The sequence below is a fragment of the Mustela erminea genome, chromosome 20, assembly GCF_009829155.1.
Source record: "Mustela erminea isolate mMusErm1 chromosome 20, mMusErm1.Pri, whole genome shotgun sequence".
NCBI lineage: Eukaryota > Metazoa > Chordata > Mammalia > Carnivora > Mustelidae > Mustela > Mustela erminea.
The window spans coordinates 9,149,771-9,176,865 of NC_045633.1; the positions used below are offsets into that span (position 1 = coordinate 9,149,771).

Here is a 27,095-nt window from a genome sequence, read left to right on the forward strand (position 1 = left end):
ACTTGTGATACCGCATGTCTTGAAGCCACTGGAAAATTCCACTGTATGCTTGGAGGGAATGACGGTGAAAAGGGCAAATAAAATCTTAGGACTATTATAAAAACAGTTTTGATCTTGTAGATGCTCTGAGAGGTTCCCTGAGCCACACTTTGAGAACTACGCAGTACACTGAAGAGAGGGAGAGAGCAGAGAGAAACAGGAATATTGTCATGTTTTCACCCAGTTTGCATTCACCAAAGGAATCATGAGGAAGAGAAGGCAGGCATCAGATTTGCTCTCTTGACCCAAATCTCCTCCAGTCTTTTAAATTAAAACACCACCACCCGCCCTGTACTGGACATTCACAAGGACCAGACATGAGACAAAGCCTTTGAGACACATTGTTACTGCTCACTCAACTCTAAGGGGTGCAGGCTGTTCTGATTGCCTCCACTCCCCTGCACAGACGCAGAGACACAGACTGAGCGACTTTTCCAAGGTTGCGCAGCATTCCGGAGACTCAGTGCCCGGCTTTCCCCACTCAGGAGCTCCTGCTCTTAGATACAGAGTTCGAAGGTCTCCCTCTACCTAGCTTAGCAATCGTCCAGGTGGACACTAAAGCCTTCGTACTGGTCCCTGGGCTCCATCCCCAGTGGTTCTAACCACTGGCACCCAGGCACCCCTTATGCTTCATGACTCAGATGATTCTAATGTGTAGCCGGGGTTGAGAACAACTGGTCTAAACCCTGGCCACTCAAAGCGCAGTCCTCTGACAGCAGCCACCTGGGAGCATATTACAAGGAAGAATCCTCCCACACAACTGCCTCCAGCGAGACACTCTGAACCAAAATTTGCTTTTTGACAAGAGCACCAGGTGATTTGTATACACATTACAGTGTGCATTTAGCCTACCTGTATGCACATTACAGTGTGCATTTAGCCTGGACTAAAGGAAAGTGACCTGAGATCTCTGCCAGAGGGGAGGAGGCAAGATCAGGCAGTGGTTAGAGCCCAGGCTCTGTGACAGGTGCAGCTCATTACAAATCCCCCTACCCGCCACAGCTTCTCTCTTAACCTCGGAGCCCACACTGCTCCGAGCTTAATAACGGAGTAAAGACAAGTGGTCCTAAAGTTTCTGAAACCTTCATTGGGGAGGTTCAGAGGAGCCTGTAAAGGACTCACCTAGAACTGCAAAAATTCAAACAGTTCTTTGCGATATTTTAAAATTTGCATTTTATGATGATTTTTTTTTCAGTTTTAAGGAGTTACAATTGATATTCGGCACTGTGCATGCGTAAATTATATGGCATAATGACTTGACTTGCATAGCTTGTGGGATGATGACCCTAGAAAGTTTAGTTAACATTCACCATCTCATATAGATGCAAGGGGAAAAAAGAGAAAAAAAAAAAGTTTTCTTCTTTGTGATGAGGACTTCCAGGGTCTACTCACTTAGCAACTTTCAAATACACCATTCAGCAGTATTAACTATAATCATCATGCTATACGTTACATCCCCAGCACTAATGTGTATTACAACTGGAAGTTTGTACCTTTAGTCCACTTTCTCCCAACTCCCCCTCCCCCACTCCCTGCTTCCGATAACCACAAATCTGACCTCTTTTTCTATACGTTTGCTTTTTGGGTTTTTTTGGTGCTGTTGCTGTTGTTGGTTTTTTGTTTGTTTGTTTAAGATTCCACATATAAGTGAGATCATACAGCATTTGTGGCTCGTTTGCCTTTAGGAGCAAACAAATCCTTTGTTTTGGTTATACAGCAAGGCAGCTTCCAGCAGGGAAACAGTGAAGCAGAAATCTTTTCTTGGGATGCCTGGGTGGCTCAGTTGGTTGGGCAGCTGCCTTTGGCTCAGGTCATGATTCCAGCGTCCTGGGATTGAGTCCCACATCGGGCTCCTTGCTCGGCAGGGAGCCTGCTTCTCCCTCTGTCTCTGCCTGCCATTCTGTCTGCCTGTGCTCGCTCTCTCTTCCTCTCTCTCTGATAAATAAATAAAATCTTAAAAAAAAAGAAAAAGAAAAAGAAAAGAAATCTTTTCTTGAGAGAAGAGAGTTGCTTTTGTGGAGATGAAGTTGCTTTTGGAGAAACTAAAGAGAGAGGAGAAGAGGGGAGGGCACTGGTTTTGCTTCCTCTGAGTTGCAGTGGTGAGAGTTGGAGGAAGTTTGGCAGCCCCTTTCCTGTGTGGCTAGCTGACACTCTGAAAACACGTGCTGCAGCCCAGGCCCTGCTCCCTACCTGGAAAAGGCGCACAGGGGCAGACACTGAAGTTCTTATCTCAACCACCTTTCCCTCACCATCCTTCTTTACTGAGTCTCCCTGTGCCAAATGCTTGCTTCCCAGACTCCCTTGCACTAGGGAGGCTAGGTAACCTGGTTCTCACCAACAAAATGTAAGGGGAAGTCTACAGCTGGGAAGAGGAGGTAGTTCTAGGAATCATTTCCCTCCTGGTTACCATGAAGATCAGGAGGAGAGCTCTCTTCCCTGAACATCTTCTTTTCTACATTAGGAGACTAGTGAAGACTTGATGCTTGGTGCTATGGCAACCACTTTGTGACCATGAGGTGCCAACCAAGTTGAAGATGCCAGAGTAGAAGACTGGAAAGAGTCTGGGCCCCAACATTGTTGAACGTGAACCAAAGGTGAGATCACCTATGTCCTAACTTACTTTTGTATGATAACAAAAATCCCTATTGTTTGGGCTTTTTTTTTTTTTTTTTTTTTGGTCCTGTCACTTGAATTTTTCCTGACAGTTTTGGGGGCATTGGGAAGTTATCCCCATGGTGGCCTCACAGGGGACCCCAGAGGTCACCATGAGACTACTCCAAGCAGTTTTTTTTTTTTTAAGATTTTATTTATTTGAGAGAGAGACAGTGAGAGACAGCATGAGAGGCGAGAAGGTCAGAGGGAGAAGCAGACTCCCCATGGAGCTGGGAGCCTGATGCAGGACTTGATCCCGGGACTCCAGGACCGTGACCTGAGCCAAAGGAAGTTGCTTAACCAACTGAGCCACCCAGGCGCCCCAAGCAGTTTTATGGCCCACAGAAAATGAAGGACCTGTGGGAGCCAATGCAGGGAAGGAAAAACAGGTGGCTACCACACGGTGATTGTAGCTGACTGTGATTTGTGAACATCTATGATGTACCCCATTGGGGAATCTAGAAAAAACCCATGTGCCCTTTGCAAGAGTGACTGAATCTTCTAAAATGAGTGGCATGAGTTATAGATCAAAGGCATTAAAAGCAACATGACAATCAATTAGTGATGTCCATCACAGGCACAAAATAATGGAGTGATAGCAATGGGTGTATCCACATTTGTTTATTCCTAGCAACTCCCTCCAGAGATGTATCTGGAGATGTCAGTGAAGTATCTCCCATTCCCACCCCAGAGAGAAAGTCTACTGTTAGAGTCTCTGGGGAACCTCAGCCTCCTCTCAGCCTTGCCCAGCAAGGACTTCCAGGACTCCCAGGCTCTCCCCCACACCCTGTGCTAACCACCTCTCACAGTCTGCTGAGAGCAGGACCCGCCTCGTGTGTATGAACCACAAAGAATGAGGCAATGACTCTGGCATTTAGTAGACACCCAAGGAAAATATTAATGACACCATCAGGGTTCAATATCCAGGCAGTTGCCTGCTTGAGGCAATTAGAGAAGTACTGAAATATCATCTTATCAAGCGCTTGAATGCCCACTGTTCAAAGTCATTCCCACTTACAGTTAGGTTGATGTTTCCAGAAGGGCATGGGATTGGGAAGGGCAGGTTTGCATCCTGCCTCAGCTGTGACAATTTGGAGAAGCCACTCAACTTTTCCAAGCTCTGGTTTTGTCATAGCAAGGCACAGATACCTACCTCAGAAGGTTCTGCAGTTAAAGCAACACAATGTGTGGAAATGGACTTTGGCGACTCCAGAGTCCTGAACCCCACATTCATCTGGGAGATGATCTACTTTGCCGAGAAGAGAGGATTCTGACCGGCTTGGATGCAAAATAGACATACTCTAAAAGGGAAAAACAAGACTGGAATTTACTTATTCATTTAGTCAACAAGCATCTGATGAGCCATGCCCTGGTCTGGGCAAGGAAGACAGGGGTGAACAACAGACATGACTCCTCTTACCATTGAGCTTAGAGCTACACTGTCCTTACAGTAGCCACTAGCCACATGAGGCTATTTAAATTTAATTAGGAACTTTAATTAATTTAATTTAAAATTTAACTTAATTTCAGGGTGCCTGGGTAGCACAGTCAGTTAAGTGTCAGACTCTTCGTTTTGGCTGTCCGGATCTCAGGGTTGTGAGATGGAGCCCAGCACTGGGTTCCGCACTCAATGCAGAGTCTGTCTGAGAGTCTCTCTTCCTCGCCCTCTGGCCCTCCTGTTTGTGTTCTCTTTTTCTCTACAATAAATATTTCTTAAAATTGTATTTAATTTAAAATTTAATTTAATTAAAAACTGACATTTCATTTCCACAGTCATCCTAAATACATAGGAAGTGCTCAACCGGGATGTCTGGGTGGCTCAGTCAGTTAAGTGTCTGCCTTTGGCTCAGGTCATGATCCCAAGGGTCCTGGGATTGAGTCCTGCATCGGGCTCCTTGCTTACTGGCTTCTCCCTCTGCCTGGCACTCGCCTTGCTTGTGCTCCCTCTCTCTTTCTTTGACAAATAATCTCAAATATCTTACTATACAAAATATGAAGTCTTAAAAAATTATAAAAATCTTAAATCTTAAAAAAACATAAAATCTTAAAAATATAAAATATAAAATCTTAAAAAAATAAAAAAATAAAGTGCCCAATACCCTCACATGGCTAGTGGCTACCCTAACCAACAGCACAGATGCAGAACGCGTCCATCACTGGGGCGCCTGGGAGGCTCAGTCAGTTAAGTAACTGACTCTATTTTGCAACTCAGGTCATGATCTCAGGGTGGTGAGATCAAGCCTACGGGGAGCCCCACAAGTGGTAGAGGGAGTTGGTTGGAGATTCTTCACCTCTCCCTCTCCCTCCCCCTCTGCCCCTCCCCCCACCTCACCTCCCTGCATGTGCTCTATCTATAATACATAAATAAAGAAACCTTAAACGAAAAAAAAAAAAAAAAAAGAACACTTCCTCCATTGTAGAAAGTTCTCATTGGGAAAGCACTGGGTTTCCTAGCTGGAAAGGCAGACACTAAACAAAGAGCCACACAAACACCTAATTACACACAGCGACATTTGTTAGTGGAAATCCGGGGGGCACTGCTCTTGTCTTTTTTCAGGTGAGTAACAGAGCCAGGGAAGCTTCTGGTTTTCATTTACCCAAAGAGGACTGAACATTTGAGAGCCTGATGCAGCTCCGCAGCTACACAGCCTAGAGCTATTGTCTCCAGGGCTAGAGAGAAACTCTGAGGACATGAGGCTCATCCGCCATGTCAGAAGATATCTGACCTTGCAACAAATTATACCAGTTTAGCCACCGAATGAAAGAAACAGCCAGGGTTGAATGCCAGCTCTGTCAACGGTATGATCGTGAACCATCAATTAGCTCCTCTGTGCCTCAGTGTCCCCATCCGTAACATGGGGTGAATAATAATATCTGGTCTAGAGGACTACTGGGAGGATTAAATATGTTAAAGAATATAAAGCTCTTAGAACAGCATCTAGCACACAGTAGCACTACATACCTTATAATGATGATAATGGTGGTGGTGGTGGTGGTGATTCTCCATGATTCTTTGAACAAGGCAGGGGAGGTGGGTGGTATGCACCTGCCACTCTATAGCCGCCTATATTTTCCTTCTTTGCTTCCCAAAGTAACATCACCCAAAGCTAAAACTGATCATCGCATTGAGGATCCCTCTATAAAATAAGTCTGAAAGGGGAATATATATATATATTTTTTTCCACGTGCCAGACTCTACATAAATCACTGTACATTTATTATGTGTTTAATCTTCATAACAACCCCCAAAGGCATGTACTACTAAAGTTATCTCCATTTTGCATTTTGCAAGAAATTGAGTCTTAGGTGAACTTGACCACGTTTTCCCAGGAAAGGATCTTGGCGTCAGTTCCACTAGATACCACCAGGTGGCAATGCCTATCCATTTTCCAATTACGCAGTCCCGCGGGACCGCAGAGGGCTGGGGTGGAGGGGGAGTCTCCCTGTAAATACCTAGTGATCGCCTACTGTATGCCAGGCATTGTTCTAGTCGTTGAGTATACGTCGGCAAATAAAACAGGAAAATTGTTCTGCTTTTTCCTTCCATTTTCTCCTTAAAAATAATAAAAGGTGTTCGGGGAGGTGTGTTCGAGGCCTGACCAGGAGAATATCGGCTTGTGTGGGCGGGAACTGAGAGGCCAGAAGCTCGAGGGGATGAAGAAAACAATCTGAAAGGTCTGTGGTCTTTAAAGATCAGGGTATACAACTACCTCCAGAAGGGAATATCATTCGTGTTCTGCAGCCCATCTTCCTGCCTCCTTATCCCCACCCCATCACAGGGAGGTAGGGAGCTGCGGTCACCTCCCTGTCATGTCTTGTAGGACCAAGATGGGCAGGAGGGAGGTAGTCTCACTCTGAGAAACCAGAGTGGTGGGTCCTCAAAGTTCTGGGTTTGGAGGAAGCTTGAAAGTCTGAAAGTCACCGAGGGACCCAACCCCATGGGTGTGCTGGACCGTAGCCCCCCAGGCCCCTTCTGGGCAATGCGGATCTCACACAGCCAGGTCGACCAGAAGCCAGACTCAGTGTTGAGGAGCGAGGCTGTCTGGGACCCCTCCTTCAAGCCGGGGCTGCGGCCGTCCGGTGGGCGTGCACCCCTACTGTGCCCTGAGCGTCTACGGAGCCAGTGGCCCCCTGGACCGCTGGGTGTATGTCGCCGGGGAGAGTGGTGGACGTGTGTGTACGTGGGTGATGCGTGCAGCATTGGTGGTGGAGATCCTGCGTAAGGACCTACCGGAGGGGTGCACCTTGTGAATGTGTATGTTTGGGGTAGTCAAGGACTCAAGCTCTGAGCAGTGCGCGCAAAGGGAAAAGGACAAGTTGGGGCGGGGTGGGGGGAATGGAGTGTGCCCAGGCGGACACCCGCTAGAGGACACCAAGCCGTGCGCGTGTGCCTAGTTGTATACTTCGGCACGCGCGGCGGGGTCCTCTCTAGGTCCAGGACCTGGGGCTTGTTGGTTGAGGGGAAGTTACTGTTTGTGAACCTACGTTGGAGAGTTGTCCTGGGCGGAAAAAGTCCCCTGTGCTAAGACACTGATGGGAGTATCCCTCTGTGTGTGTGTTCCTGCAAATGAATCAATTTGGGAATACGTCCGGTGTGTGTGGAGTGCTTATGGGTGGACTGTGGATGTGGAGAGAGTGTCTCCAAATTTGGGACCCTGGAAGGGGGCGGTCTCAGTCCTCCCAGCTAGGAGCTAGGTAGGGGCTTGCGCCGGGGGAGTGGAGGCTGGCAAAGCCATCCGCCGGGGGCTCAGCAAGGAACCTCCTGCTGGGCAGGGGCCGGGGGCGGAGCTGGATGCCCCGGGGGGCGGGGTCGGAGGGGGCGGGGAAGGCTAGAGGGGCGGGGCCGCCGCGTCTGCAGCAGCGCGGGCCGGGCCAGGGGGCGCCTCGCGCGGCAGCGGTTCGCGAGGGCGATGCAGTGAGAAGGGACCGGCGGGCGGGCGGGCGCGCGCGGGGCGGGGGCCGCGGCCGCGCTGCAGCGATGTGACTTGAGGCCGAGAACCAGCGGGAGCGTCGGCGCTGCGAGGCCGCGGCGGTCGGTGAGTTCGAGCCGCGCGGATGGGGTAGAGGGAGCTGCTAGGACCCCAGAAACTTTTCCCGCCGCGGACTCGGGAGAACTGGGGAGTGTGCTTCTTGTGCCCTTCTAAGGCCCCCCCCCGGCGGGTTAGTCTGCTGAGGAAGATGGGGGGGTCAGGGAGCGGGGAACCCCAGTCCTGCCGAGGGCAGGGCGGGGGGAGGGGAGGGCTGCAGACCTTAATGCCGGAGGTGGGAGAGGAGAGGGTGCCCTACTCCCGGACCAGGTGGAGATCCAAGTCTCTGAGGAGGGTCTAGGGGCGACCGCAGGTGAAGAACAACTGGGAGTAGTGTGCGGGAATCCAGCCGTACCCGAGTGACTCGTCGTGGGAGGGAAGCCGCGGGCAGGTCCGGGGGCCGCGTGCTCAGCCCGTGGGGGCTGACCGCAAGGCAGACCGAGTTGTGGTTATAAGGACTGGGCTTTGGGGGTGACCTCCCGCACCTGCCGCAGGGGCTGGGGGCCAGGCTTGCACCCGGCGGTGCCTGCGCACTACGGGACAAGGGGAGGGGGGACACTGCGGGGGCGGAAGGAGGCAGAGCTGAGACCTGGGGCTGAGGGACAGACGGGGGGCGTCTGCATACAATGGCGGGGGGCTGGCTTTCCTATTCCGACCAGGCTGGGGCTGAGGACTAGTCTTGTGCGTTCGCTGCCCTTGGGGGACACGGGCTCCCAGCTCCGCACATCCCGGGATCCGTACCGCCCGCACCGGCCTGGGCCCGGGGGAGCTAGCTAGCCATCCGGGGAGTCGGGCGCCGACCTTGCCACAGAGGACGGCCCCAGCGCAGCTCGCGAGTTCGTCCCCTGGCTCTCGCTCTGTCACACCCGGGCCCAACCAGCCTCCCCTCGCCCCCCACTCGTCCCCCATTCACTAAGGGGGCGGCTCCTTGGAGCGCGGACAAAGGCCCCTGGAGTGTGGCGGGCAGCGGCGTCCCTGTCTGGGGCCCCGGCCCACGCGCCACATTGGCTGCCCAACTGCGCCAGGATGGGGGGCACTTGAGCGGAGCCCAGGAGGAACTGGGGGTCCTCGAAAAGACAAGAGAAGTGAGGGAAAAGTGAGAGAAGGGTCTGGCACAAAATCCGGGGAACTTCAGCCAAAGAACCTTGATTCAGAAGTTTCCTCGGTGGGGTGGGGGCTCTCAGTGGATTCCGTCTTGGAGTGAAGCTGCATGCAAATAGCATGTAAATAGAATGCAAATCATCATCTGTTGGTTGGGAGCCCTCCACGAGGCCAGTTTTGTATCTCGGCTGCGGAGTGAAGGGTTTTCTATCTGTTCCCTGCTCTAAGTCTGAAAAGGGGTCAGCTGAGTTGAGAAAGAGAAAAATGGAAGGGGAGAGGAGTCGCCATTTGGGGCAGGCAGCAAGACAAGCAGTCTTGTTAGAAAGAGAAGCTTCAAACCCTTCTTGGTTTATTTGTTCTTTCAGTAAATGGACCAGCTTCAGAACTGGGGCTGGGACACTACAGAGTAGAGAATGGACAAGCCTCTGCTCTCAGGGCTCTAGCCAGGTGGGTGAACAAATAAATAGCTAAATAAGTAAATAAATAGTAAGTAGATGGAACTTCTAATTGGGGTCAGTGCTGCCAGGAAAGTAAAACAGGAGGATATCAAAGTAATGAGGGTTTGTGTATGTAGGGAAGACCGTTCTCAGGGGTGACATTTTTGTGGAGCCTGGCAAGATGGAGGGTTCATCTCTGGGTGGGCCACTTGGGTCCCTTGGGGGACCGCTGTGCAGACAGAGGGCACTGCAAATGCAAAAGCTTGGAGGTGGGAATGAGTTTAGAACTGAACAAAGGCCATTGTGGATGGAACTCTGAGGCAGATGGGGGGGGCGGGGAGGGGATGGTAGGGACCAGCCAGACCACCATCTTTTGGGCCCTGGAAAGGAGTACAGGTTTTATTCTCCTTGGGCCAGTGAACCCTTGGAGAGTTTTGAGTGGGAAGCCAAGGGATCTGATTTTTAAAAGCTCCCCTGACCTCAACTCACAGATGGAAAGCAGCTCCCCTTTCATTCTGCCTCTGGGGATGGCAAGGCTCCGGGAGCCTCTGAGGGACTCCGTCTGGCCTGCGGGGACCGCTTAAACCCTGCTCTGTCCTACGAGCCCACTTGAAGAGCGGCTCAGGTTTTAAAATTCACTCTCCACTTTGAGGCAGTTCTTGTCCGCCTTAAGTGGCCCCCACCCGGGGCCCTTGGCCCCATAAGCCCTTCACGCAGAGCTTCCTAGGGGTTCTGAGTTAGTCACATTTTCTTCTCGGAATTACAGCCCAAGAGGAACCATCCACCCCAGAACGGACAGCCAAGGATGCAATTTGCATTTAAATGATTGCTTTTATTTACAGGATTCGAGCTGCTTTGCATATTCATGCATCATGGAGCTTGTGTTCTGGCAACCCTGTTTACTAACCCAGGAGGGTTATTAAATTCAAGGGCCCCCAAACAGGCTGGTGGTCTGGGCAGCATTAGGAAATGAAGATTATGAGATGGTGTAACTTGGAAAAGGTATTAGAGGGTGAGATTGTGGGTCTGGGAAAGAGCTTAATGTCAGGAAACCTTGTAACAGTTTAATCTTGCAGAGCAGGAAATGCACCATTGGCTCTAACGGGAGTGGGCTGGGACAGAGTGTGATGCTGGAGTGTGTGGGGAGACTGGCTCCGCAGCCTCATCCTGGCCTTCTGCCAGTCATGGGGTGAGGCCTCAACCAGAGATGCAGTGGAAAGGCCTCGGGTCAGGAGTTGGGGGAAAAGAGTTCTAGTCCCATCCTGGCCTGTGAATTCCAGTAAGCCTCTGGCAAAGGGGTCCCTCCTCTCATTTTCCCGAGAGGAAGGACAATGGAATCATGATTGTCTTTTTAATAAGCAGGGATCCTGTATTCCCTGCGGGACAAGCACCTTGCAGAGATTATTTTTCATGTACTTTTCTCACTGGCTTTGTGAGGGCGGCGCTATCTTTGTCTTTCATAGAGGAAGAGACTGAGGGTCAGAGAGGTTAAGTAATGCCCCATGTCCCATAGTTAGGTCTGGCTTCACTCTAGAGGAGACTGATGAAAGTGTATAAATTCTGTGCCAGGCATTCATCTGTACCAAACTATTGACTATGCCCAGACGTAGGAAGGCCCCCTCCCCGCCTGCTCATTTTTTTCTTTCCCTCCCATGTTCTAGCATCCCCCTTCCCATATCATGTGGGTAGTGGGTAGATGGGGACACTAGTTCCCAAGAGAATAGCCAGTGTCTGATCTCTGGGGGTCCTCACCCTGACTTCTTGACCGGGAGACCGTGTGTGTGTGTTTGTGTGTGTGTGTGTGTGTGTGTGTGTGTGTGTGTGTGTGTGTGTGTGAGGGCTCCTAGATTGGCCTGGGTTTCCCGTGGGAAAACCACCTTCACAGTGAGCCTCCACTTAGAGCTCCTGGTTTGGGGATCGGGTGAGTTTAGAGGTTCCCAGGGCAGACTCCCACCAAAGGCATCTCCCATTCACACCACCTCAGGGATCCTCTTCGCCTGGCGTGATGGGGGAGGCTGAAAACCAATAGCGGACAAACACCTGGGTGAGCCCCCTTCGCACCCCATCTCCATGGCAACTGCTCCTCCTGGAAAAGCAGTCAGCAAAGTTCATAACCTCTGATGAGGGAATAGTTGCCAATCATTTCTATTTATTTAACAGATAGTTTATGTAAGTGCTCACCCTGTGTCAACTACTGTCCTAAAACCTCATTATTTTAAGCACAACGATCCCACAGGATGGGTACCGTGAACACACCCCTAGTTTGCAGAGGAGGAACCTGAGGCAAGAAAGGTTAAATCCGTTTGTCCAGGGTCACAGGGTACTAGCAGGTGGCAAGGGCAGAACTTGTAAACCAGAAGATCTCTCTCGGAAGTTCGCCCTGCTCGGTAAGGAGCTGGGCTGGGAGGGCTAGCCCAGCCCGTGGCCTTCAGGCAGGCAGCACTGTCCTCTCACAAGGAATCTAGCCTGCATTCTTTCCAGCCTCTGCAGGCCCTAGCTCGTGGAGAAATGGAGCGTGCTGCTTCACCACCTGCCGGAGGCTTCTGGCCCCTCTACGGGTGGGGGTTGTGGACAGAGAGAGTGAGAGAGAGAGAGACAGAGACAGAGATAGTATATTTAAGAGCCTCTGAATGAGTCACATTTCTGAGAGCCTGCCTGGCAGCAAAGGTAATTAGTATGTGAGCCGAGGCTTGTGCGTTCGTTCACATTTGCTCATTCCTCCTTTTGAGGAGCCGCACGCCTACATCTCCTGGGTTTGTTGCCATATATTTATCCCGTGCCGATCAGCCTTGCCTGCGGCTGACTTGAAACCTCTAATCTGGCATTGTTCCCTTTGGGATTGCTCCGTTGGTGGGAGGAAGCACCAAGGGGCTGATGCGGAGGCTGGGGCTTACCTGACAAGTGGGAGCCACCTGCTTGGTCCCTGGCAGAGTTGGCGAGGCAGAGCGTACTGGGGCCATGGCTCCTGGCTTCCCCGGCTGCACGGGTCCAAGCTTCTCACACTTCTGTGTGCCCAAGGGTCTGAGCGCATTTGGAGCTTGCCTGGCGGGCTTGTTAAAATGGAGGGGGCTAGGCCCAACCCCACCAAGGGTCTGCATTTCCAGCGAGCTCCCTGGTGACCCTGCTGCTATTGGCCATCTGAAGATGGACTTGACTTGACTTGGACTTGAACCTTTCAGGCCATCAGTTCTTTCCTCTGTAAGAGAGCAATGAGAACACCTGTCCTTCAGGAGTAACATGAGGGTTGAGACTACTCTTACCGATTCATTGGTTCGGCAGCTGGGCTGTCGAACCGTGCGGCAGGTGCTAGCAGATCAGTGCAGAACGAGACAGACACAGCCCTGGACACGGGAGAGCAGGGAGTGGACCCAAAGGTAATAAAATATTTGGAAAATTGTGGCACGTGCTACAAAGACAAAATCAGGACTGGTGTAGAGTATAATGGGGGGGGGGCAGGAGAGACTGGCCAGCAAGGGTTCACTCACCAGGTGACATTTCTAGAGCCCTGGTGTGTAGTAAGAGCCCAAGTAACAAGAGTACAGTTGTTTGCCGCTTCACTCCACCACTTTCTAGCTCTGTGACCTCCAACAAGCCAGCTGACCTCCACGTTTTACTTCCAATAAAACGGAGATAGTAGTAGTACCAGGCTCGTAGCGTCATTATGCAGATTATAAGGCATTCGTATGTGTGCCGTGCGTGAAGGTGTGCCTGCAGTGTGGTGAGCACCGTGAGTTAGTTATTGTCATTGTCACTCTGGCAGCAGTAGAAAACTCTAGAGGGCAATTCTGAATCTCCCCAGAAATCCTAGATGAGCCAGGCTCCACTTCATCCTGTGGGGCTGTGAGGAGCCCTCCTGATCATCCTAGACACCTCCTGGGCATCCTTAACAATGATAATGATCCACGAGAGACAAGTGGATTCCACTAAAGCTCCTGGCCGTCTTGGGTGGCACCCACATGCCTAGACATTGGGTAGGGAGGACTTCCTAGAAGAAGGGGGCCACATGATGTGGGAGGAGTCATAGAACTTCCTTGGGGGTGAGCAACACAAACCCAGCTCAACCTGGCTTAATCTAAAAAAAAAGAAAAAAAAGGCACGTTTATTGGCTGGATGAGTAGTGGCTGGACCATGAGTCTGACTGCCACATCTGGGTGCATCCTCACCCCAAATTTGCTTGCATGCAATGCTGGGATGCATGTTTTAGAAGCATCTCTTGCCAGATGCCTTCTGCCCGGAACCTGCCTTCTCTCCTCAAGAGGCAAAGGTGACGATCCCTATAGCAGCAGACCCCTTCTCATTTGGTGGCATCAATAATTTATCCCAATCAATGGCTTCACAGCCAAGGCAGGATCAGAGCTGCTCGTGGAATCCCTGAAAGGAGCAGAGAGGGGGAGAGAGAGGTGGTCGATACTGCATTTACTTAAGGAAGCCCCAGGGAGGAGCGGGAGCTGCCTGGATCCAGCTGGTTACGCCCTCACACATGGGGCAGCGAAGCCAGTGGGTCCAGCCTGAGCTGCCTGGAGACGGGCTCAGAGCAGAGCTGTGTAGGCCGGAGCTTTCTGAAGGCCACGCTCTGTTCAGAAGCAAGAGCTGGTGGCAGGTGGGGCCCAGTCAACATCCACTAAGCATCACCTTTGTGCCAGCACTGGGGGCTAGTGCTTGAGTCCACCCCAGTGGGGTCATCTGGTGATTTTGCATGCCCACTCCCACAGGGGACATTTGGCAATGTCAGAAGATTTTTGGGTTCGGGGAGTAGGTGTGCTACGGGCATCTAGTGGGTAGAGGCCGTGGGTACTGCTGAATATCCTACAGTACAGAGGATGCCCGCACAGCCAAGAGCAGTGAGACCCGAAATGTCAATGATACCAAGGTTGAGAAGCCCTGGTCTACCCCAGTGAACAGACGGTGTCCCTGTCCTGCACCTTGCAGTGGAGAAAGACAGACAGAAGAGCAAGAAGAAGGAAACGGGAGAGACAAAGTGAACAGACGAGGTGGGGGGAAAAAAAGAGAGAGACTATTGGAGCAAAGAAGGAACTAGAACAAGAGGCTCTGGTGAAGAGGAATGGCACTGTGACCTTGGCCGCGGTCGGAAAGGGCAACATTCGGTGGGGGTGAGGAACATTTTCCAAGCCATGGGTTGGGAGCGTTTAAGCAGAGGGAGCAGGAGAGACGAGATGGGAATTGGGTTAAGGCCATTTGCCATGGCTGCTGTGTGGAGCTCAGCTTTCATGGGGACCCAAAAGAGTGCCGAGGGGAATCCTGAAGGCACCCTGGGAAGTACAGACGGGTGCAGTGAGGGTGGGTTCTTTGGAGATCTTTGGGCGAGGTAGGAGGGGTGAGGTAAAGGTGGAACCCAGGACGGTAGTTCATTCTGGATACACTGTTTGAAATGAGGGCATGCTTCTAGGAGCTGGGTGGTGTGACCTTGGGCAAGTGTCCTAACCTCCTGGAGACCCTGTTTTGTCACCAGTGTAAGGACTGGATGTGCCCAGTGCCTGGCTTAGAGTGAGTCATGGGTAAATATTAAGCCGTTACCATTGAGAGACTGGGAAGAGGCAGTGCATACCATTCTCAGCACAGCGCTGGTCTCATGGCTGTCTCTTCAAAGTTTTGTTTTCATTCCCTTATTTTTGAAGAGGTCAGACGTAGCACAGAATATAAAAATCAAAGAATACAAAAGAGTATACAGAGAGAGTGAATCTCTCTCTCATCCTCTTCTCCAGCCGCTAGCGAGGATGATTCATGATTGTTCACTGTGCCAGATCAAGGCTGCAGATGGGAGCTTAAATCAGGGTCCTGTACCTTCCCCACCCCAACCAGGGGCTGTGCTGTCGGAAGAAAGGGGTGCCTTTTTCTGACCTGTCAAAGGTGCCTCATGGGCCAGCAGGTTGGAAATGAGGAGGGTCTTAAAGAAGTCAGGAAAGTGGGAATCTTACAGTGCACTGGTCTTTTTCTCCCTCCAAACATCTCCCCCGTCCTTAATGTTCTGGAACCTTGCCGGTGTCAGAGAGAAAGATGAAAACCCACCAGGTGCTGGCCTTCCTCTTGCTCTTCGTGATTGCCTCCGGGGCTTCTGAGAACGCCAGCACTTCCCGGGGCTGTGGACTGGATCTCCTCCCTCAGTACGTGTCCCTGTGCGACCTGGACACCATCTGGGGCATCGTGGTGGAGGCGGTGGCTGGGGCAGGCGCCCTGATCACGCTGCTCCTGATGCTCATCCTGTTGGTGCGGCTGCCATTCATCAAGGACAAGGAGAAGAAGGACCCCGTGGGCCTCCACTTCCTCTTCCTTCTGGGGACCCTGGGCCTCTTCGGGCTGACTTTCGCCTTCATCATCCGGGAGGACGAGACCATCTGCTCGGTCCGCCGGTTCCTCTGGGGCGTCCTCTTCGCGCTCTGCTTCTCCTGCCTGCTGAGCCAGGCGTGGCGCGTGCGGAGGCTGGTGCGCCACGGCAAGAGCCCCTCGGGCTGGCAGCTGGTGGGCGTGGCGCTGTGTCTGATGCTGGTGCAGGCCATCATCGCCATCGAGTGGCTGGTGCTGACCGTGCTGCGCGACGCCAAGCCGGCCTGTGCCTACGAGCCCATGGACTTCGTAATGGCCCTCATCTACGACATGGTTCTGCTCGTGGCCGCCCTGGGGCTGGCGCTCTTCACGCTGTGCGGCAAGTTCAAGAAGTGGAAGCAGAACGGGGCGTGCATCCTGGTCACAGCCTTCCTGTCTGTGCTCATCTGGGTGGCCTGGATGACCATGTACCTGTTTGGCAACGCCGAGCTGCGGCGGGGAGACGCCTGGGGCGACCCCACCCTGGCCATCACCCTGGTGGCCAGCGGCTGGGTCTTCGTCATCTTCCACGCCATCCCGGAGATCCACTGCGCCATCCTGCCAGCGCCGCAGGAGAACACGCCCAACTACTTCGACACCTCGCAGCCGCGGATGCGGGAGACGGCGTTCGAGGAGGACGTGCAGCTGCCACGCACCTACATGGAGAACAAGGCCTTCTCGATGGATGAACACAATGCAGGTAAAAGGGTCGCCGTGCCGCGGGGTGAGGCTCTGGGACCGCTTCCCCCAAAAGGACTCCCTCCTTCCTCCCTAGTGGGGATGGGGGGCCCCAGGGGCCAGTCCTGGCTGATGGGAGCCACAGATATTGGGCCCGGTACTTTATCTGGCCCAGGGATGGGTTCTTATTTAGCATTTTTTCCCCGGTCCCTTGCCAAAGAATTTAATATCAAAATCTGGGTTTCTCACCTCTTCTGAAAAGTCAGCTCTGGCAATGCTGGCTTGGCATTCCCACCTGGCAAAGATCGTCTGGAGCTGATCTGAACCAGTATGCGCTGGAAGGTTCCACCTCTCAGGAGTCGGGGCTGCTCCTTTGTTTTCATTTTAATTCCAGGGTAGTTAATACACAGCGTTGTCTTAGTTTCGGGGGTACAATATAGTGATTCAGCAACTCCATACATTACTCACTGCTCATCAGGGCAGTTGGAGTCTTGATTCCCTTCACCTGCTTCACCCAACCCCCCAACCTCCAACTCCCTCTTCGGTAACCATCTGTTCTCTATAGTTAAGAATCTCTTTTTTGGTTTGTCTCCCGCCACCCACCCCCACCTTTGTTTCTTTGTTTGTTTTGTTTCTTAATTCCATATATGACTGAAATGGTATTTGTCTTTCTCCCGCTGTTCGTTGTTCTTTTTCGTGGCTGAATAATATTCCATTATATAGATTAGGTATAGACATAGATATAGATATAAACCGCATCTTTATCCATTCATCTGTTGATGGACATTTGAGCTGCCACTGCAGAAGACAGTATGGAGGTTCCTCAAAAAATTAAAAATAGAAGTGCCTGGGTGGCTCATTCGGTTGAGTGTCTGCCTTCAGCTCGGGCTCTGATGTCCCGGTCCTGGGATCGAGTCCCCAGTGGGGCTCCTTGCTCAGCGGGGAGTCTGCTTCTCCCTCTCCCTCTACCCCTCTCCCTGCTCCCTCTCAAATAAATTAGATCTTTTTTAAAAAAATTAAAAATAGAGTTACCCTATGATCCAGTAATTGGGTTGCACTCCTGGCTATTTACCCAAAGAAAATGAACACTGATTCAAAGGGATATATACAGCCCTGTGATTACTGCAGGGGTTTCATAATTTAGCTGTTGTAAACAAATATTGTAAATTGTTACTTATGAGAGCTAAATTATGAAAGCAGCCCAAGTGGCTGTTCCTTTAGATGGGAATTCGTTTTGTGTTTACCACACTCCCCACTACTCCCTATTGCTAGAACTCAGCCACTAGAACATATTAACATTAACTCCCTGGCTACCTGGAAGTGTTTGAGCTTATAGTCCAGGAACTAGATGGGTGCAGGGTATACTGGGGGCAGTTACTTGTGTCTCCTCCCCACCTCCAGCATTCAGGAGTGTATGAATGGGTCCCTAGAGTCAGGGGCCCAGATTCAAGTCCTGCCCTCTGTACTTCCTAGATGTGTGGCTTTGAGCAAATTGCTTTACCTTCCTGAGCATCAGTTTTTCCCATCTGTAAGATGAGAGAATGTACCTCCAGAGCTGTTGTGAGAAGTAGCATCCTGAGGGTCTCCCCCAGGACCTGGCCTCCTGGATGTGTTGTCTTGGCTGGGTTCCCCTGAAAGCAGAGCCTGAGACTTGGGTGCAGCTGCCTTCCCCAGGAGGTGTTCCCTGCAAGGGAGAGGGGAGGGATAACCAGACCAGGAAGACAGAAACAACCAGACAAGTACATCGATGAGCCAGTTACTGATGTGGGCAGCTGGGGCTCGGTCCTGAAAGGAGTGCATGTAGAACGAGCCTCAGACTTGACCTTCCGAATCAGGAGCCTGCAGCATTCGCCATCAAGTCCTCCGTCGCCCCTTGTCACTTATGTCCTCTGTCTCCCACTCTCATTGCCACTTCCCCCATTACTCTGGCCAAATAAGTACTGCTGGCTTCTGAGAGGTTTGAGGGCACAAGAGGTGGAGGCTGTCTGCGTCCCCAGGCCCATGCATCACCCCTGCAGTGGGGTTCAGAGCTGAGCCTGGAGGATGTGTTGCGGGCACTCAGAGCCCCCGTGGTGAATGCCTCTGAACTGTCTGTTGAGTCGTTCCTTCAAGTGAGTCGGGTAGGTTCCCAGCACTTGAGATTCAATAAAATTGCCTTTTCTCAGTTGCCTGAGGATTGATCAGGGGCTCTAATGATAATAATAATGGCTACATTAACAGCAGCAGCCGTAGCTGTGTGGTGCTGATTACTTAGTACAGTCATTGCTTACTGAGCATTAACTATGTGCCAGGTGCTATTCTAAGTCCTTGACCTCCCTTGCTGCACCCAATGAGGCCGTCCTATTATTATCCCCATCTTACAGATGAATAAATGGAGACTCTGAGAGGTTCCGGACCTTGTCAAAGACATACAGCTGGGAGGTGGCTCATTCCAGATGGCCAAGGTCCCCTTTGCAGTGCTGCTCACCTGGCAGCTGGGCAGTGTTCCTGGGTCATGACTGCAGAGTTAAGCTTGTGGGGTGACTGCTGAGTGCATCCTGCCTGTCCCCTGCAGGCAGGGGTAAGCACATTCAGCCATCAGATCCTCGAAGGTCACCCAGAGCCCTCCCCACCTGCCCACTTTCCTCTGCACTGGACCAGACCCACAGGAGGGAACACCAACAGCTCCATCGGGGATAGGGCTAGAAACCCTGGTGTGGTCTTTAACGGAGCTGTTTTAATCTTAGTAGGAAGCCCCAGGCCAGCAAGCCCATGTTTGTCAAAGGATTTAGCAGGAATGAGTGTTGGCTCCTGTTGCCAGGACAAGGCGGGGGTCAAGATCATCACTAGGAGCCCCAAAGGCCCTCCAGAGCAGAGGTCAGGAGCCCAGCTGGTTCCCGGGGTCTGGTGGAGCCACCCCTTCCTGGCTGCCCCCGGAACAGGATCCTTTTTATGAGACCCATGGACTCCCCTTGGACCTGAGAGGTAGTGGCAGCTTCTGGAATGAATGTGCACCTTTGTACATTCATTGGGGGATTTTTGTTTATCACTTTGTCAGATTCTCAAAGCCGTCTGTGGACCCCAGAAGGCTAAGAATCAGTGGTATTGAACCTGAAGGTCTAGTTTACTTGCAGTGAAACGGGAATGCTAGAATGACCCAAGTATTAGGGTCATTCACGAGTAAGGATGGCTAACCTTTAGTAGGTGCTTACCGTGGACCAGCTACCATTCTGAGCATTTTAGTGGCTAATCTCATTTAATCCTTACAATAACCCATTGAAGTCCATTTTGCAGACAGAAAACCGACACACAGAAGGGCCGGGGTCTGAGCCCATGCAGGCGGTTTCTGGAGCCCCGTGCTTGATTAGTCTACCACAGAATTACTCATCTCTCTTCAAAGCACTTTAGTGATCCTGAGCTCACTGGCTGGTTTACCAGGACGACTTTGTGGCTTGAGAAAGCAGGGTTTATCAGTCCCATTTTACAGAGTGGGAAACTGAGTTCCAGGGCTGTCAGGCAACATGTTTAATTAGGCTCACACTCTAAGAGCAGGGGGGGGGGGAGTTGGTTTTCTACTATGTGCATTTTTTTCTTGTGAAAATGCAGCCAGTCCTTTCTATCCACATAAGATCCAGAGATCAAAGGTATCTGGGACCCAGGTGAGAACCAGCAGTACCAGGGCTGGCACACTGGGTGATGGGGGGGTCCTGGGAGGGGGTCCTAGAGGTGCTCCCCAACCCCATCTGTTTCACATTCTGACACATTCCAAAGCCAAGGAAGTCGTCTTTCTGTCCCCTCTTTCTTTTCCAAAATAAAACCAGTCTTTTCATTCCATTTTGGTGACAAAAACTAGAATAATCATCTAGAAGTTTCAGGAAGTAAAAATAACAAAAATCGCTCAAACTCCCGTTATCCAAAAGCAGCTACTGCTGTTTGCTCCCATCTTGCCAGACATCTCTCAGTGAGCACACAATCTCTCCTTCCCTCCCTTTTTTACACACACACACACACACACACACACGCACACTCTCTCCAGTCCCGTAGACAGGTTCTTAACCTAGCTGTACACTTGGGCAGCTAAAAAAAATTACCAGTGCCCGCCCCCTCATTCTGTCTGTTTGGGTTCAGGTTTCTTAAGCTTTCCAAAGGATTTGAAGATGTAACCACTGATCTAAGTGGTGTTCTGTGGTGTGTTTGCTTAGGTCAATATTGTATCATGGACGGAGGCCTTTCCAGGTCAGTGACTGCAGAGCTCTAGTATCCTTTCCATGATGCAGAGCTTTCCTTGGGCACAGTAATTTATTTTTCTGATCCTCAGCTGGTGGATATTCCACTTGTTTCTGACTTTCCATATAAGTAATGTTGCAGTGAACTTTGATCTTTGTGCCCTTGATCAATTAGCTTCTTGCAAGACCAAAAAAAACCAAAAGAACAAAAAACCACCAAACCAACTACCACCTTCTAGATGTGCACAAAAGCGTCTGTACCTTTAAATCTTGATATATACTGCCAGATGGCCCCCTAAAAGTTAAACTCATTTTCTGCCCCCCCCATAACTGTATGAGCGCCCGACTTCTTCACTCACCTTGCATATTATCAGACTTTGTTTTAATAGCCCTGTTTTGGATCATCCCAAATGTGTGTCCACCAAAATTCACACGGGACCAGGCAGGATGGGCCCCAGGCAAAGCCAATTCCGTCAGAAAGCTCACATGAGCTAAACTGGAGTGCTGGCTAGGATTGTCCTTGTTCTAGAAACCCTTGCTTTGCTGGCTGGGGAACCTCTGGGCGTGTTCCCTTGCCACTGTGAGAACAACTATTGTCATTTTGGTGCTGACCTCAGCCAGCTTGTATTTTTGGGAACCAGGCCCCAGTAGGGGCCTTGCCCAGGAGTTACAGTTGGCCCTCTTTCTTTCACGCTTTAGCCAGCTAGCCTTTTGGGCCCTCTTCCCTTGAGAGTCAATCTTGACGTCTTCAAGAGATGGGAAGGGCATTCCCCAGGTGGCCTGTGGCTCAGTCAAGCCCCAGTGTCCTCTGCTTCCAGGTTTCCTTCCCCCGAATGAGATCCCAGGTACATATAGCACTTTATCAGCCTCCTGCTTATTAATAAGTATCAGCAAGGCATGAGGTATGTGATGAAAGTTGAAAATGCACCGAAGGATGTAGCACCTCAGATCACATCTTGGAAAGCGTTAATGAGGCATATTAAATGTTCACCTTTCAAAGGAGCAATAAAGAAAAAAGGTTCTTTCTTTTAGGGGATTTGGGCTCTCTGATCTCCTTAGGGCCAAGGGCTATTTAAACTTGGACTCTTAGCTTTCTGGTGCGTGGCCCTGAGTCAGCTTTGAGGGAGGGCCCATGTAGCCTCACCGGCAGGGTCTGGATAGGAGTAGGCCGGCATTCAACCTATAAACTTAGATCCCTGTAGGGAAGCTTTTATGAGCCCTGCTTGCCTTTCACAGCTGACCCAGGTCAGAGTGCAGTGTTAGGTGGGACACTTGCAGGGGCAAGTAATGAAAAAACCTGATTTGAACTGGCTTAAACCAAAACAAAACACAAGAAGGAACAAATGTACTGGGGATCAGGCTACAGGAATCATTAGATCAAGGAGGCTCGGGTGATGACTAGATTTGATCTTTCTCCATCTCTTGGCCCTGTTAGTATCAGGGCAGCCCACAACTCTAGGCTTAGACAGAGTCCCAGTGGGAAAGAGGATCGTTTCCCAGCAAAAATCCCAGAGTTGGCTCTGAACGGACCTAATTGGCCAGATTGAAGTCACATGCTGACCTCAGGCCAGGGTAGAAGGTGGTCATAGCAACACTTGGGGCCAAGGCACCCACAGATGGCTGGTAGAGTCGAGCCTTTGTTTCTTTGAGGAAAATGTGTTGGGGTCAGATTCTCCTAACGCAGCTGGCCGGGTCTGTGCTTTATAAGGAAAGAGTGCTATTCGGCGTTCCCTCTCTAGGGACTGAGACTAGTAAGAGCCCAGGAACTACCTCCTCTGCTCCCGGGTGCCTCTCCCTACTTCCTGGGAGAGGTATCTCCTTGCTTAGCTCATGTATAAACAGCTGCTTGAAGGCTTGGATGGAGCTGCTAGAGCCAGAGAGGTTTACCTGTGGCCAGAGACATACGCTCCCCACTGTGCCTCAGTGTCTTAGGCCCAGCTTGGGCTGAGCTGCCTCTCTCTAATGTCACTTAAATTCAGGTTGCTTCTAAGTAAGTGTGATGGTTGAAAACAGTATTTGAAGCCAGCAATGTGGGATGGTTAAGAACACAGGTTCTCTGCCTGGGTTTTGGATGCTGGTTTTGCCTCCTTCCAACTGTGTGACCTTGGGCTAGTAACTTAATCTCTCTGTGCCATGTGTAAAATGGAAATAATGAAAGTACCTATTATGGTATAAAGCAGACTCCCTGCTGAGCGCAGAGCCTGATGCTATGCGGGGCTGCACTCGGGCTGGAGGCTGGGGGGCTCAATCCTGTGACCCTGCGATCGTGACCTGAGCTGACCCTGAGATCATGACCTGAGCCGAAACCAGGAGTTGGGAGGCTGAACCAACTGAGCCACCCAAGTCCCCCTCTTTGGAGACTTTAAGTGAGGCTTTTCTTGGCAAAACACGATTAGTGCCTTCAACGAGAATGAAAATAATGGAATCCGTGTTACAATGGAGACGGACTTTTGTTTTCACAGTGCTCCTACATTCTGCATTGGTTTTTAATAGACTATTTTTTTAGAGTAATTTTAGTTTGACAGAAAAACTGAGCAGGAATCACAAGGAGTTCCCACGTGCCCTTATTATTAACAGCTCGCCTTAGTGGTACCTTTGCTACTGTTGAGGAATCAGTATTGATCCATTATTATTAGCCAAAGTCCACAATTTACATTTTAGAGCTCACTCTTTTGCTTGTACAGTATCGTAAAGCATAATTTCACTGCCCTAAAAATGCCCTGTGCTCAACCTGTTCCTTCACCACCACCGCCCCCCGCCCCAATCATTAGTCTTTCGACGTTGTCTATACTTTTGCCTTTTCACAATGTCCCAGTTGGAATCACACAGTATGTAGCTTTTACAGACTGGCTTCTTTGACTTACCAATATGTGTTTGTTTCCTCCATGTCTTCTTGCGTAGTTTGGGTTTTCTCTACAAAAAAGGAAATTTAGGTCTCTAAAAGTACACAGCAAATAGGAGCGCCATTTACACACCTCTCTCAGGTTAAGAAGTGCTGACGTATCTTGCCACCTTTGCTACAGCTGTCCCTTTTTTCCTGTTTAGAAATACCCCTGTCCCAGAGGGTTGGAGCCCCTGTGTTCCCTTCCCTGTCACTTTCCCACGAAGACAGCCTCTGTCATATACTTGATGTCCACGCTCTTAGGGTTGTCTACCTCTGTGTATCCAGAAACGGTGACCGGGGTTGAATGGTGTGATGTTGAACTTGACATGGAAGACACTGTGTGGTCAGAGAGGAGACCTCTGAGGGATGTCCCCCATGGCCTGCAGGGGCTGGAGGGGGCGGGGTAGAGGCTCCACCCTGCCCCCCACCCCAGCAGCCTGCTCCCTGGATTCTACAAACTTCCCAACCCCACTGAGATGGGTCAAGCTCCAAGAGAGCCAGAGAACAAAGCCCTTTTGTGACTTTTGTTTTGAATCTGGCTTGTGACAATGGGGGGGGGGTGGCAAGGGCTTGGGGGGGGGTGCGGGGGGTGGTGGATGTGTGCGGGGAGCATGGTGTTGATGCAGGAGAAGAAAACAAAATCGCGGGTTGTTTTTTGTTTTGGTGTTGTGTCCTGCTTCCTACCTCCCTCAGCCCTCCGAACAGCGGGATTTCGCAACGGCAGCTTGGGAAACAGACCGAGCGCTCCGTTCAGAAGCAACGTGTATCAGCCCACTGAGATGGCCGTTGTGCTCAATGGAGGGACTGTAAGTATCAAGAGGTGATGTTTTGGCCGGAGGCCCAAGAGCGATCAGTGTTGGGGGCAGCTTCGACGGGGGCATCCTGCTCTGTGGAGGCTGCGTACGGCCCCGCACACACTGGCCCACGTGGACACCCCTTGCAGCTAGAATGCATGCAGTGCTTCCATTTCTCTTCCCCTCTCTACCCCCGTTCTCCATGCACGGAAGATGCACCTATACTTAGTGAACCATCTGTGTGGGTTCCTTCGAGAGAGTCCCTGTTTCTTAGGGCTCTTGTACCCCGCGAGTCTGGCTTTCATTATTGCACAAGATGCCCACCTCTGCTCCCTGGGAGGTGACTTTTAGGAAAAGCCCAGAGTTGTGAACCCCCCCTGCAGATTTTGCTGACATCCAACCTAGCGTACCCCCATGTGTCTCCCCACCCCATCTCTGTGCCCCATCTGGATACCGGGTTCCCCTACCTCCACTCCTTAAAAGATGTCTTAAGAAACCGGAGCAATTATCATTTCTCCCCCTGCGGGCACAAAAACAGATTTTACTATCTGATGCCAAACAGACCTTCAGCAGAATTGTCATTGTTTACATTTTGCCTCCGTGCAAATTACATCATTTTGTTTCTCCAGCAATCCAAAGACACACTGTCATTCCCACATTTAATTTCCAAACATAGCTACATGCTTCCTCAGAAACAATGCATAAAGCCAGTTTACATGTGTAAATTGGATTTCCATTCCTCTATCATGTGCCAATTCCATAACTCAACCTGAGCTTTTTTTTCTTTTCTTTTCCTTTTTTTAATGTAAGTCGGGGATGGTCTTTGATCTCTGGAGGGAATTTGGGTTTTCCTGGCCTTTTGAATGGTATGCGAGGCATTGGTTTGCACTGGTTTGGAACAGGCTCAAAGACAAACAGACTCACAGATTTGCTTTCTGAAAACCCCCTGCCATCCCTTGGGCTGTTTTATTGTCGGGAGCCAAGAAAAAGCCTGACTCGAAAGCATTCTGCCTGTGTGTTGTAATAAATAATGTTAGAACCCCCGTCAGTCACTCTTAAGCTCTCCTGGGCTCTTCGAGGCCAGTGGGTATAAAAACACTGTGGATTTAGAGAAAAGCCAAGTGGGTTTCTGAGTGAGGACACATTCATTCGGGATGTATGATTATAGAAAAGGGGACCCAGCTATCCCTAGAATCGAGCCGTGTCACACACACCGGGTTGCCGCTTTTCTTGGGAATTCTTCAGACCCTTAGAAAAAAGCAAGATAACTTATCTTTGGCACATTGTTAACGAATTGGTTTCTGATGTTGACTTTGCAAAGCACGAAGTTCTTAGTGTGTTGTCCTTGTTTCCAGATCCCAACTGCTCCGCCAAGTTACACTGGAAGACACCTCTGGTGAAAGACGTTAAGTTCCAGAGAATAAGAATCTCTCTTACCGATTTTATTCCCTGGCTGTGTCTTTCTTGAGGGAGAAATCAGTAACAGGAGCCGAACAAGGCTGCCTCACAGCCGGGAGATCTGGAAATCCTACACAAGGGGATTTTGTGTAAATGTGAACACTGCTGAACCTAAAAGCTAACACCGACTGCCCTCCGTCCCCTGCCACACACACACACACACACACACACACACACACACACACACACACACACGTAATACCAAACCAACCTCAATCCCTGCAAACTAAAGCAAAGCTAATTGCAAATAGTATTAGGCTCACTCAAAAATGTGGCTGGGAAGACTGTTTCATCCTCCGGGGGTAGAACAGAACCACATTCACAGTCGGTGGACCGGGCTGGTGTTGGCTGACTGGAAGTCCCCACACCACCGCCCCTCCGCAGCAAGGGCTGGACCTCAGGTGGCCTTTTGTGAGACGACTGTTTCACGGAGAGGACTAATGGGGACTTCTCCACCAGCTTGCCTGTTGGTTTGCACATTTCAGGGGGGTCAGGAGCAGTTAACGGAGTTATGGGTTGTGATCCTCGGGTAAGGCCCAGCCAAATCACAGCATGAGCTTTACAGCAGTAGTGGGGGAGGGGCCCCAGCCTGTGCCAACGAAGAGAAGGCTATCTGGGAGTTGAAGTGACTGTCGCATTTAAAAAGTGGTGACCCACCACTGTTCCCTCTCTGGGCCTCCTGCTGCAGGTGTACGGCAGAAAAGCATGCCCGCCTCCCTCCTTGGAGCCAGAGCGATATTCCCGCTTGGGGCAACAGTCTTTTTCCCTTGATGAGCTCTCCCTCCTCCTGTTCTTGCCCTGCTCCCCGACCCCAGAGCCCTTTCCCGGTTTTATTTCCATGTTCATTTCCAAAGCTCAGATGGGCTGTCAGCTGACAGCGCCCCCGCCCCCTGGTTGGCAGGCCAGAAGGCAGGTGCCACAGTGATTGTCTGTGATGATGTCACATGGCAGGGCTTCCCAGGGGAACCGGGACACTCTGCTGCCTAGCATGCAGTGAGTTCTCAGGTGTTAGACGTTGACGGAGTGCGAGTTCCAGGGACGGCTGGAGCACTCGAGAGAGGTTCTTGCTGCTTCTGGAGGGTATGTGCGACATGTTTTGACTTGGTTTTCTGTAAGTTCCATGCAAATGGTTCTCTTCAAAGCCCATTGTTTCTGTCATGGTTTCCATCTGTCCTAAGCAAGTCATTCCTTTGTTATTCGGCATTTCCAACATCTCGGCCATTAAAAGCCCCATGTTCTCTGCACTGTTTGGCCAGCATAATCACTAGCAGTGACACAAAGCAAAGAGTTTTAACTTGACGGCATGAAATGTATAAATGAGGGTGAGTCCTTTGGCATATACTCTAATGATTCTATTGCTTTTTCTATAAAACAACCCTTAAGCCTTTAACCTTTAAAGAAAATGAAAAAGGTTAGTGTTTGGGGGGGGGTGGGAAACTGACCTCTTCATAAGCCAATATGTCTGAGCTGTTTTAATAAACCTTCTGATTTTTCTCAAG

At 50.8% G+C, this 27,095-nt stretch overlaps 2 protein-coding genes across 3 annotated transcripts; one reads left to right on the forward strand and one right to left on the reverse strand.

The window, feature by feature from the left end:
• The first annotated feature begins 7,535 nt into the window (after window positions 1–7,535).
• GPRC5B (G protein-coupled receptor class C group 5 member B) lies at window positions 7,536–27,095 on the forward strand. Of its 2 annotated transcripts, XM_032328022.1 has the most exons (5): window positions 7,536–7,727; window positions 11,738–11,923; window positions 15,264–16,277; window positions 24,038–24,150; window positions 25,494–27,095. In XM_032328022.1, exons 2-5 carry the CDS (start codon window positions 11,887–11,889, stop codon window positions 25,536–25,538), a joined length of 1,209 nt encoding a protein of 402 aa, XP_032183913.1. In that variant the 5' UTR covers window positions 7,536–7,727; window positions 11,738–11,886; the 3' UTR covers window positions 25,539–27,095. The 2 variants fall into 2 exon arrangements, with proteins under 2 accessions (XP_032183913.1, XP_032183914.1); XM_032328023.1 differs by lacking the exon at window positions 11,738–11,923 and having other exon boundaries at window positions 7,537–7,727.
• LOC116581040 (collagen alpha-1(I) chain-like) lies at window positions 11,089–23,839 on the reverse strand. Its single transcript, XM_032328027.1, has 4 exons — window positions 23,325–23,839; window positions 17,803–17,939; window positions 12,151–12,452; window positions 11,089–11,808 (listed from the first exon to the last, which is right to left on the reverse strand). The coding sequence occupies exons 1-4, from the start codon at window positions 23,345–23,347 to the stop codon at window positions 11,707–11,709; spliced, it is 564 nt and encodes a 187-aa protein (XP_032183918.1). The 5' UTR covers window positions 23,348–23,839; the 3' UTR covers window positions 11,089–11,706.

Excerpts from the sequence above, each read along its gene's own strand:
- LOC116581040 (XM_032328027.1), bottom strand. The coding sequence starts at position 23,347 with ATGGAGGAAACAAACACATATTG. Across the intron at positions 17,940-23,324 it reads GAGGAAACAAACACATATTG|GGAACACCTCCTGGGGAAGG; the intron begins GTAAGTCAAAGA and ends TCTCCCTTGCAG. Across the intron at positions 11,809-12,150 it reads AGGTGGCTCCCACTTGTCAG|AGGGGCCAGAAGCCTCCGGC; the intron begins GTAAGCCCCAGC and ends CCCCACCCGTAG.
- GPRC5B (XM_032328022.1), top strand. The coding sequence starts at position 11,887 with ATGAGTCACATTTCTGAGAGCCTGCCTGGCAGCAAAG. Across the intron at positions 16,278-24,037 it reads GATGGATGAACACAATGCAG|CCCTCCGAACAGCGGGATTT; the intron begins GTAAAAGGGTCG and ends TACCTCCCTCAG. Across the intron at positions 24,151-25,493 it reads TTGTGCTCAATGGAGGGACT|ATCCCAACTGCTCCGCCAAG; the intron begins GTAAGTATCAAG and ends CCTTGTTTCCAG.